General features: G+C 47.4%; 1 protein-coding gene across 1 annotated transcript; it reads right to left on the minus strand.

Moving 5' to 3' along the window:
- Window positions 1-8,687: 8,687 nt before the first annotated feature.
- Window positions 8,688-10,936, minus strand: ERICH4 (glutamate rich 4). The gene is made up of 2 exons (XM_070397883.1): window positions 10,589-10,936; window positions 8,688-9,494 (listed from the first exon to the last, which is right to left on the minus strand). Exons 1-2 carry the CDS (start codon window positions 10,901-10,903, stop codon window positions 9,258-9,260), a joined length of 552 nt encoding a protein of 183 aa, XP_070253984.1. The 5' UTR covers window positions 10,904-10,936; the 3' UTR covers window positions 8,688-9,257.
- Between the last annotated feature and the right edge of the window lie 924 nt (window positions 10,937-11,860).

The following is an 11,860-nucleotide window of genomic DNA, read 5'->3' on the forward strand; positions in this document are numbered from 1 at the left end:
AGGAATATTTTTATCAACTATTTTGTAAATGCAAGTTTTTCAGTAGCTCTAGAAACATTTTTAAGAAGGAGGGAATTCCACCTCACCCCATTGTTTTAAGTGTAAATGCTTTTTCTTAAGAGGTGAAATCATTTGCTGGTTGTTTATTTTTTGGTACAACCAGAAAATAGTGGGATATCGAATATGGGAGACTTTGATTATCTTGGGTGTCAGCTGAACATTCCATAGATGGGGGTAGTTTTTATATCCTACTAGAGACCCGGTGCACAAAAATGTGTGCATTCAGGGGGTCCCTTAGCCCGGCCTGTGGCCTCTCACAGTCTGGGACCCCTCGGGGGATGACCACCTGCTGGCTTAGGCCTCCTCCCCAGGGGATTGGGCCTAAGCTGCAGTTGGACATCCTTAGCATTGCTGAGGAGGTGGGAGAGGCTCCCACCACCACCGCTGTACTGGCAGCCATCAGCCTGGCTTGGGGTTGAGCAGAGCTCCCACTGTGGGAGTGCACTGACCACCAGGGGGCAGCTCCTGCATTGAGTGTCTGCCCCCTGGTGGTCAGTGTGTGTCATAGTGACCAGTCATTCCCAGTAGTTCTGCTGTTAGGGTCAATTTGCATATTACCCTTTTATTATATAGATATTACCCTTTTATTATATAGCATACCCTTTTATTATATAGCATACCCTTTTATTATATAGCATATTACCCTTTTTTTAAAATATATTTTATTGATTTTTTACAGAGAGGAAGGGAGAGAGATAGAGAGTTAGAAACATCGATGACAGAGAAACATCGACCAGCTGCCTCCTGCACATCTCCTACTGGGGATGTGCCCACAACCCAGGTACATGCCCTTGACCGGAATCGAACCTGGGACCTTTCGGTCCACAGGCTGACGCACTATCCACTGAGCCAAACCGGTTTCGGCTACCCTTTTATCATATTGCATATTATATAGAGGCCTGGTGCATGGGTGGAGGCCGGCTGGTTTGCCCTGAAGGGTGTCCCAGATCAAGGTAGGGGTCCTGCTGGGGTGCCTGGCCAGCCTGGGTGAGGGGCTGAGGGACATTTTCAAACTGGCCACACCCCCTTCAGGGAGGGGGGTCCTGCTGGGGTGCCTGGCCAGCCTGGGTGAGTGGCTGATGGCTGTTTGCAGGTTGGCAAGCCCCCCAGCAGGGACCCTCACCCCATGAGAGTATGGCCATCCTGGGTGAGGGGCTGATGGCTGTTTGCAGACTGGCCACGGCCCCCAGCCACCCAAGCTCCCAGTAGAGGCTGGCTGGAAGCAGGTATCTGGGATTTTTTTATCTTCTATAATTGAAACTTTGTTGCCTTGAGCCGAGGTCACAGCCAGCCAGGGAAGGTGGGAAGCTTGGCTTCCTCCATCGCCAGGGCAACCAAGCCTCCTGCTTGCTCCAGCTTGGTGGCTGCCAGTTGCCATCTTGGTTGAGTTAATTTGCATATAGTCACTCTGATTTGCTGGTGGGTGTGGTTTGGGTGTAGTGGAGGTGCGGTCAATTTGCATGTTTCTCTTTTATTAGACTCGATAATACAAAGCATACTAAATGGCAATTTGGAGTCAGTCATGCGTTTGCTATGTCTTGAACATTTTAAATTACTTCTATTCACATGTTTTTGGTAGTATTGTTTCCTAAAGAAAACCACCTCTTGATCTTGGCTCTCCCTATCAGAATTTTGTGCAACTGTAACATCTTTGGTGTGGTAGTCCGGTTTTCCTAGTAACTTCGTCAATGTGCTGTGAAAGATTGAAAATTTGATTATGTGGTATATATGATATTCAATTGTGAATTAGTGGGATTTTGATGTAACAGCGTATCAACATTTGAAGATATTGGTACTTGATACTCTATTAAGGAAAGTTAGCCTCTAAATTTTAAACTGGAAAGTCACTGGAATAACTGTTTAGAAAAGAATCACAACTACATGACTTTACATTTTGGTACGAATGTTAAGAATTGTGTACAAATTGAAATGTCTGTGTACAGATCCTCAAAACAATAAAATCTCAATTATGAAAGGAAAAAAAAAGAGGGAGTGAAAGGTGGCCATGAATCCTAAGGATTAAAAAATCAAGATGGAAGATGAAGAAAAATGGGACATGAAAGGTTGTAGAACTGAGGACTCAATATTTGCCTTTGGAAATTTGGTTTTGTTCCATTGACCCTATGTGGCACAAAGGGCTCTCTCTCTCTCTCTCTGGCATTGACCTGATGAAAAAAATAAATTTTATCTATGCTTTACATCAGCGGCCACCAACCAGTGGTCTGTGGACGACTGGTGGTCCCTGAGGTCCGAAAAGTTGGCGACCACTGCTTTACATCATTACCACCTGAAAATATTTTCAAACTACCAGGACAGGCTGGCTGCACAACACAGCCAGAGGGGGCTTTCTCAACTTAACTCATGTGCCCTCCTGCTCAAAACAGTGCCATATTTGTGATTTAGAACAGTGCTTCTTTTGCATATTTTGCAAATATGCAAAAGAAGCACCTTAGAATCTTATTAAATGCGCCCTGGCCAGTTTGGTTCAGTGGATAGAACATTGGCCCTCGGACTGAAGTGTTGAGGGTTTGATTCCCAGTCAAGAGCAGGTACCTCAGTTGCCAGCTCAATCCCCAGTCCCCATTGGAGGCAACCAATCTGATGTGTCTCTCTCACATTGATGTTTCTCTCTCTCTGTCTCTCCGCCCCCTCCTTTTCATGCTCTCTGGAAATTCATGAAAAAAATATCCTCGGGTGAAGATTAACAATAACAACAAAGAAGATTCTTATTGCCTGGCCGGCATGGCTCAGTGGTGGAGCATTGACCTATGAACCAGGAGGTCATGTGTTGATTCCCAGTCAGGGCACATGCCCAGGTTGTGTGCTCGATCCCCAGTATGGGGCATGCAGGAGGTAGCTGAACAATGATTCTCTCTCATCATTGATGTTTCTATCTTTCTCTCCTTCTCCATTCTTCTCTGAAGTCAACTATATATATATTTTTTTAAAGGAATCTTATTAAATCCATATTTTTATTCAATGGGTCTGAGGTGGGGCCTGAGAATCAGCATATCCACCAACTTCCCAGGTGATGCTGTGGCAGTGTGTTTCCCAAAAATGACCACAGCAATATTTCCTGTCCCACATGCACTCCCCATAAAGGGTGAAGTCCATTTCCCCTTGACTTGAACCGGCCAGGACTTTGCCCTTGCCTTAACAAATGGAATGTGGCAAGAATGACTGCATGACTTCTGAGACCATGTCATGCAAGGGGATGTGGCTTCTTCCTGGCTCATCTTTGGGGCACTTGCCTTTGGAACCTACCCACCACGAAAGCCCCATCTAGCCCATGGGGAGAAACAACATGGAGATCAGAAACCCCAGTCAACAGCCAGCATCAACAGCCAGACATGTGAGTGAATGTGCCTTTGGATGATTCTAGCTGAAGCTATCCCTGCAGATTGCAGATTCATGAGCAAAATGCATGCTGTCATTGTTGAAAAACAACTGAGTTTGGGGCTGTTTGTTATGCATCAGTAGATAGCTGTAGCCATGCCGATACTGCTGGTCCATGGACCACACTTGAAGAAGCCAGGGGTTAGATCACTAGATCATCTCCCGGCTTTTGTGTATGTTGTTTTTCTGCTTGTTATACTCTTCCCATTTCCTTTCTTTGCTTGGCTCATTTTTAATTATTCCTTCAGTTTTCCTTCGAGATCACTTTCCTAATGTTTCGGGCATGGCCTGCTGTTTCTTCTGAGTCCTTTCAGGCACCTGTGCCTCCGCCATCCCAGCCCCTGTGTGGTGAGGGGTTTCTCCCAATATGCTGGGCGGAGAGGTCCAGGAGGGCAGACCTGGTGCTGACCTGGTCATTGCCGTATGTAGCTCAGTAACATTGGCATTGATGACAATTCAGGTGGAACTGGCCACATCCAACCAAGTTCCCTGGGTGCCTCCCCCATAGAGGTCACCTCCCTGGTCCAGGCCATGGCTGAGAGCAACTCCCACCCAGATGTCAGGGGCCACTCATCATGCTGTTCTTGCACAGTGAGCATTCCCTCCCGAGTCACTCCCTCCAGTCTCCCCTCAGTGCCTTTCCCCAACCCCAGTTCCTTTCTCCCAACAGACTTGGCATCTGTGAAGCATGGACCCAGGCACACTTGGGTGTAGCTTCCAAGAGGCCCCAGACTGTCCAGCCTCTTTCTAGAGGGAGCTCTGCTCACATCCATGCTCTTGGGTTGTCTTTCCCCTTCACCGGGTACTGGTCTGACTTTCAGCATTCTCCCCAGCCTTCCTTCCTCCCACCTCCTTCAGCAGAGATCCCGGAAGCTTCAGACCTGGCTCAGATTGGCTAAGGAGGACCAGGTTGGGGGATTGGGCCTGAATGCCCAACCCCCCACCCAAAGACTCCAGTCTTGAGGGACTCTATGGACAAAAGGAGACAGCTTGTCTCTAAGAAGGAAATCTCCATGGAGAGGAACTCAGCACCTCTTCTGCCAACACCTCACTTCTCTGTGAACATCCTCACTCCCTACTAGAAATTGCTTAGATAAGGAATTGCAAAAACAGGCGTCTGGTTTTGTGAATGCCTAAATATCTCTCCTGAGGCGATGTCTTCCCTCAGGCTGGAGCTCTTCACCTCTGTCTTGGGCACCTTTTCTGCAAATGTGAACCTAGGCAATAGGGGCATTTACAGTCTGCTCTTCCTCAGCCACCACGCGCCGATACCTGCTGTCTCCTGCAGGTGGAGCTGTGACTCATTTGCAACACATCTGGGGACATCATAAATGCTCACTGCTCATCGGCTCACACCCACATTCCATGGTCAGACCTCTGAAATAGAGCTGTGCAATAGAAATACAGTGGGAGCTATGTGTGTAATTTTAATTTTCTTGCAGCCATATTTTAAAATGTAAGAAGAAACACGAATAAGCACTTGAAACGATGCTTAATTAGGATGGCCATTGTGAAAAAAAAGAAAAAGGATGTGGAGAAATTGGAGCTCTGGTGAACTGTTGGCAGAAATGTCAATGGTGCAATGTTGCTAGTGGGAATGCGTCCTTTCAGGGGGCCTCCCTGAAAGCATTCGGGGAGACCCCCGTGTGGGAGGAATGGTAAGGTTTATTGACATAAACACGAAGGACTGTCCGAGGTTCAGCTGTGGTGTCTCAGCTCCCCCACCCCCACCCCCTAGCCTTGTCTTCACCAAGAAAAGTCCAGCCTTGTCTTCACCAAGCACAGAACAAAGGTCAGTGTTCAGCCTGTGGTCCCTGGAGTGAGAATGCCCTTGGCAGGCAGCTCTGTGTTCCCTGGAGTGCCTATGATATGAATGCTGCAGCTTCCTAGGGAAGCAGGCTTATGCTGTCCCGTAGATTAGGCCTAACAATGCCTGATTCCCTTTGCTTCCTTTCTTTATTAATATCTACGCTTAGACAGCCACTGTGGAAAACAGTCCACTGGTTCCTCAGAAAGTTAAACATAGGCCATTCTCCCTCTGGGGAGCACGCCCACACCCTTCTTCCCCCACAGGCATGCATCTCCTAAACTCTAAGGGTCCCCACACATTTGCAACCAGGGGAAATATGGGCAGCAGCAACTCATCCTGGGCTACCCCCACCCCCCACCCCATCTCCAAAGCACCCTTTTCTCTGACTTTTCAATGAGCCAACACAGCCCCACCCAGGCTCACTTCTTTCCTATAACATTGCTAGAGAGCTAAAATAGCCCCGCCTAGGCCCTCCTGTTGCGTCTTCTATCCTAAAGCCCTTCCTGGTTTCACTGTCCCCAGCTTTAATAAACGTACTCTCAAAATAAAAATAAAAAATTAAACATAGAATTACTATATGATCCAGAAATCCCACTTCTAGTTATAGACCCAAAAGAATTGAAAACAAGGACTTGAACAGATATTTGTACACCCATGTTTATAACAGCATTACTCATACTAGCCAAAAGGTAGAAACAACCCAAGTGTCCATGGACAGATGAATGATAAACAAAATGTGGAATGTACACACTATGGGATATTATTCAGCATAAAAAAGAAAGAAAATTCTGGCACATGCCACAACACGGATGAACCTTAAAGACATTGTGCTAAGTAAAATAAGTGAGACACAAAAGGACAAATACTGTATAATCCCACTTACATGAGGTTCCTGGAGTAGCCAAATTCGTGGAGACACGAAGTAGAAAGGTGGCTGCCAGGGGCTGAGGGACGAGGGGCATGGGGAGCTGTGTAATGGGTAGTTTCCGCTTTGTAAGATGAAAAGGGCTCTGGCGGTGGATGGTGGTGATGGTTGCACAGTAACGTGAATGTACTTAATTAACACTACTGACCTGTACACTTAAAAAATAGTTAAAATTGGGAGAAACCAAGATGGCGGCATAGGTAAACACCCAGAAATTGCTGCCTCCGACAACAACTTCAAAAATACAACTAAAAGACAGACGGTCATCATCCAGAACCACAGGAAGGCTGGCTGAGTGGAAATTCTACAACTAGAAGGAAAGAGAAGAGCACACAGACTCAGGGGAGCTACGAAAGTAAAGTGCAGAGGTACGGAGGCTCCAGCGCGTGGGGAAAGGGGCTGGCGCCTGAGGACACGGCTGTCTTTTTGAATCGGGAGGGAGTCACAAGCTCCTGACTGCTCTGAACTCCGGTTCCGGGAAATCTCTTAGGTCCCAAGGCTCATATGGGGAGAAACTGGACAGTCTGGCAGCAGGCAGAACCCGGAACTTGAGGGTGGCTTTCCCTCAGAGGTGCTGGCAGCAATTACCGAGACACTGAGACGCGCGGCCCCTTAGGGCAGGGCTTAGAATCAGCCATAGCTGCTTGCTCTGCCCTGTTGATGCCCAGACCTCGCCCCATCCAGGCTGCTGCAAAGCCTTTTGCATATGAATGCCCAGGTCCTTTGCAACCTGACAATTACCTAACAAATTGCAGCTGGGCCAGACAGACTCAGGACTTCCAAGAGAAGGCCCAAGGCCCCATAGCAGCTTGCATTGCTTCACAGCTGGGCCTCATCTGGGCACCCCCAGACCCCCCAAAAAGGAAGGGAAATCTGCATATCTCTTCGTAGCTCTTGCTGGGTAACCTCAGGAAGAGGCTTAATTAGCACCTCCTTAGATCCAAGAGCCAGTGTACCCAGTGGTCAGAGTGGGACCATCCAGATTACAACTCCTCAGATTCATAAGGAACACACTCAGGGGGCAGACTCAGTGAGCTCCAAAGCCCCACTGAAGCAAGTCTTACCCTAGAAGGGTGTCTTCAGCACAGAAGTTCTCCCACTGCAGACACAGCTGATTCTCACAGCCAATTAGCCTGGAGGTCAATTCCTCCCAGTGACACCTAAAACAATCAAGGCATAACTACAACAAGACTGCACAAAGCCCACAAGGGGGTGCACCAAGAGTGTCCACCTCAGGTAACTGGGGAGGCTGAGCCACTGGGCCCTGTAGGACACCTAGCACACAAAACCACTCTACCAACACAGGGAAGAAGACAAAATGAGAAGACAAAGAAACAGGTCACAAATGACAGAAATGGAGGACAGCAAATGACTAGATATAGAGTTCAAAACCACGGTTCTAAGATTTTTCAAGAATTTTATGGAAACCGCCGATAAATGTAGTGAGATCCTCAAGAAATCTAGTGAGACCCTCGATGGTGTGATAAAGGACCAATTAGAAATTAAGCATACACTGACTGAAATAAAGAATATTATACAGACTCCCAACAGCAGACCAGAGGATCGCAAGAATCAAGTCAAAGATTTGAAATACTAAGAAGCAAAAAACACCCAACCGGAAAAGCAAAATGAAAAAAGAATCCAAAAATACGAAGATAGTGTAAGAGGCCTCTGGGACAACTTCAAGCGTACCAACATCAGAATTATAGGGGTACCAGAAGAAGAGAGAGGTCAAGATATTGAAAACCTATTTGAAGAAATAATGACAGAAAACTTCCCCTATCTGGTGAAAGAAATAGACTTCCAAGTCCAGGAAGCGCAGAGAACCCCAAACCAAAGGAATCCAAAGAGGACCACACCAAGACACATCATAATTAAAATGCCAAGAGCAAAAGACAAAGAGAGAATCTTAAAAGCAGCACAAGAAAAAAAGTCAGTTACCTATAAGGGAGTACCCATACGACTGTCAGCTGATTTCTCAACAGAAACCATGCAGGCCAGAAGGGAATGGCAAGAAATATTCAAAGTGATGAATGCCAAGAACCTACAACCAAGATTACTTTATCCAGCAAAGCTATCATTCAGAATTGAAGGTCAGATAAAGAGCTTCACAGACAAGAAAAAGCTAAAGGAGTTCATCACCACCAAACCAGTATTATATGAAATGCTGAAGGGTATTCTCTAAGAAGAGGAAGAAGAAAAAGGTAAAGATAAAAATTATGAACAACAAATACATATCTATCAACAAGTGAATCTAAAAATCAAGTGAATAAAAAATCTGATGAACAGAGTAAACTGGTGAATATAATAGAATCAGGGGCATAGAAAAGGAGTGGACTGACAATTCTCGGGGGGAAAGGGGTGTGGGGGTGTGGGAAGAGACTGGACAAAAATCGTACACCTATGGATGAGGACAGTGTGGGGGGTAAGGGAAGAGGGTGGGGTGGGAACTGGGTGGAGGGGAGCTATGGGGGGAAAAAAGAGGAACAACTGTAATAATCTGAACAATAAACATTTATTTTAAAAAATAGTTAAAATTGTTAATTTTAATGTATAATTTACCACAATAAAAATCTTAAACAGATGAAATAGAGTAATATTTTATGTATTGCAATATACTCAAAATATCATTTCAATATGTAATTTTAATATTATTGAAATGTTTTATATTCTTATCATACTAAGCCTTTGAAAATTTAGCATTCAGCATGTATGTCACACTTACAGTGCACCTCAGTTAGGGCCTGCCAACTTCAAGTGCTCAACAGCCACATGGAGCCAGTGGATGCCTGGCTCTAAAACTTCACCTGCAAGCATCTGCATTCTACTTGCAAAGGCTCACATCTCCCCTCCAACACTCCTGCAGCTCATCTACAAACACACCTACAGTTTTTCCGAAAACTTCCCACACCATCTTCAAACACGCCCACCGCTCCAGGCCAATCCCCGAATCTCACTGCAGGCATCTTCAGAACCTTTGCAGGTTGATCTGACCTTCAAATCACTCCTCTTTGCATACATTTTCATAAAGTTCCATATGCCAATGAGAAACACCCTGGCAGGGCCTCAGATAGTCATCTCAAAGTCAGGGAGCCGGTGGCCTGAGGCTGGGCAGGAGACCCCCAGATGTACTTCCTCTTGCTTTCCCTCTGGCTCTTCATCCTCCTCCTCTTCCTTGAAGATCTCCTCCTCCTCCTCCTCCTCTTCCAGGAAAGCAACCAGCTCCTCCTGCAGCACCGCCATCTCCAGCCCCAAGCTACACAGCTGGCCGAGCAGCTGGACATCCACTCTTCGAAGGTTCTCCTGTCAGAGGGAAATGGAAGTCATAGGCATTCCACCCCAGAGAGCATCCTCCCTTGCCCCACCCCCACCCCCACCCCCAACCTGGGTGGGAGCAAGTCCCAGCTCAAGACCTAACAAAGATTCTTTGCTTGACAAAACTTTAGTCGGGCTCCTGTATCTTTTCCTAGGCCTATCTCTGCACCTCCCTGTAAAATCCACTTTTAGCCAGAATCCCCAGCCTCCACACCTGAATACTCTCCATATCCTATCTAAGCGGGTTCCCCATCCTCTCACTTCCCCCAGGTGATGTCTGATCACCCTGGCCTCCCTTCAGCGGGACTCCTGCTGAGTCACTTTACCAAAAATGCCCCTTTCCATTAATGTAATTTTCTATCCGCTAACCCCCAGCGGCTCCTAGGTTGTAAATTTCCACTTGCCCATGCTGTATTTGGAGTTGAGCTCTATCTCTCACCTGCACTGCAAAATCCCATCACAATGGTCCCTATACCCAACACCTTACCACCTGTAACATGTGTTCTTGGGCAGGTCCTCACTATGTCCCTGGACCTGTCATCCTGCTTCTCAGTGTCTGTTGAACTGTTTCTGTATTTCATTGTCCCTCCCTGTCTCTACCTCCCGCTGTATGTGTCTGACTCTTAATCTCTTTGTCTCTCATTTCCCTCTCTTGTTATCTATCTCTCTGTGTCGCCAGCTGTCTTTGTCTCTTTGTCTTTCCATATCCATCTTTCTCTGTCTCTATTTCTCTGCCGTTGTCTCTCGGATTTAATCTGAGTCTCTCTGTCTCTGTTGCTATCCTCAATCTCTACTTTCCAACTCTACCTCTTTCTTTCTGGGTCCCTCTCTGTGTCTCTGTCTCTATTCCTATCTCTCACTCTTTGGATCTATGTGTCTGTTTCTGTGTGTGTGTCTCTCTCTCTAGGGGTGTGTGTGTGTGTGTGTGTGTGTGTGTGTGTGTGTGTGTGTGTGTTTCTCTATTCCTGTCTCTCAATTTCTGACTTTCAATCTCTGGCCCTTTCTATTTTCACACATTGCCATTCATTCATTCTCCCCGCACCCTCTACTTTATCTCTTGCCCCTCCAAACTCCTCACTCACCAGCTCCTCCCAGATCCACAGCAGACACTCCCTGGCACCATCAGTGTCTGTCCCTGGGGACATGAGGGTCTGGCCAGCTCTCCATGATGGGGGTACACCCCTCAGGGCCCTGGGGGGTGGACCCAGCCCTGGGGGCACCAGTCCAGCCTGCCTCAGCTGTTTCCACAGCTCCATAGTCTCTGAGCAGTGGCTGCCAAGAGCAGGAAGTAGCAAGGTCCAGACTGACCCCACCCCCTGGGGATCTGGGGGGTAGGGGAGTAAAGGGCAGTGGGAAGGTGGTGGTAGGAGGGTCTGACACGGCGTCCCAAAGTCCATTCTTCAGTGAGAATCAGCATTTTTTTCTTTCTGAAGTCTAACCTCAACTCTGTTCACAAGAATACAACTCCACCCCCCTCCCCCACCCCCCACCCCCGCCCCCACCTCTTCTCAGGCCTAACCCCTCCCTGTGTCTGGTGTCTATTGATGCCTGGCCACATCTTATCTAGCCCTCTCCTGAGTCCCTCCCACCACTCATCCTCACACCCCAGGGTGGTTCTTGCCTTTCTCCACTCAGGCCATCCCAGGGCTTCCCAACCAGTCGTCTGAGGAGCCAGGAGTGGCTTCCAAGAGAATGGTCCCTCCTCAGCAGGGCTGCCTCCGTGTCCAGGCTGTTGACTTTCACTGAGCAACCAATTCTGCCGACTCTAGACTTGCCCACAGATATTATTACTATCAGCATTGCCAGGGACACGGTTAGAACGCACTCCAGGCCTCGGCTAGAGCCCCTCTGTCAGGCACAGGTGTTCAAATTCCTTTGACGTGTCAATGGCTCCTAAGTTCCTGACTCCAGTCCTGACCTTCCTCCAGAGATTCAGACCCCTGCTCAGCCTCTCCACCTGGATGTCTCAAGGTGAATATGGTCAAAACAGAACTCTCAGTCGGGACCTACCCCATTGTATTCGTTTCCTGGTGCTGCTATAACAATTACCACAAACTTTGTGGCTTAAAATAGCACAAAGTTATCCTCTTACAGTTCTGGAGGTCAGAGGTCTAAAGTGGGTTCACAGGGCTCAGTTCCTTCTGGAGGCTCTAGGGGAGAATGTTTCCTAACCTTACTCAGCTTCTAGAAGCCACCCACATTCCTTGGCTCATAGCCCCTTCCTTGCATCACTCCAGCCTCTTGCATCTATCATCAGGACTCTCCTGCCTCCATTTTATAACACCCTCATGATTACATTGGGGCCACCTCAATTATCCAGGAAATCTCCCCAACTCAAGATTGTTCAACTTAAC

This window comes from Myotis yumanensis, unplaced genomic scaffold (assembly GCF_028538775.1).
Source record: "Myotis yumanensis isolate MYYU_CA2020_CCGP unplaced genomic scaffold, mMyoYum1.0.hap1 SCAF_18, whole genome shotgun sequence".
Classification (NCBI taxonomy): Eukaryota; Metazoa; Chordata; class Mammalia; order Chiroptera; family Vespertilionidae; genus Myotis; species Myotis yumanensis.

Bases quoted from the DNA above. Each gene is read 5' to 3' on its own strand.
- ERICH4 (XM_070397883.1), bottom strand. From the start codon at position 10,903: ATGGACTTTGGGACGCCGTGTCAGACCCTCCTACCACCACCTTCCCAC. The intron at 9,495-10,588 runs GTGAGTGAGGAG...TCCCTCTGACAG, and splicing joins TGTGGATCTGGGAGGAGCTG to GAGAACCTTCGAAGAGTGGA.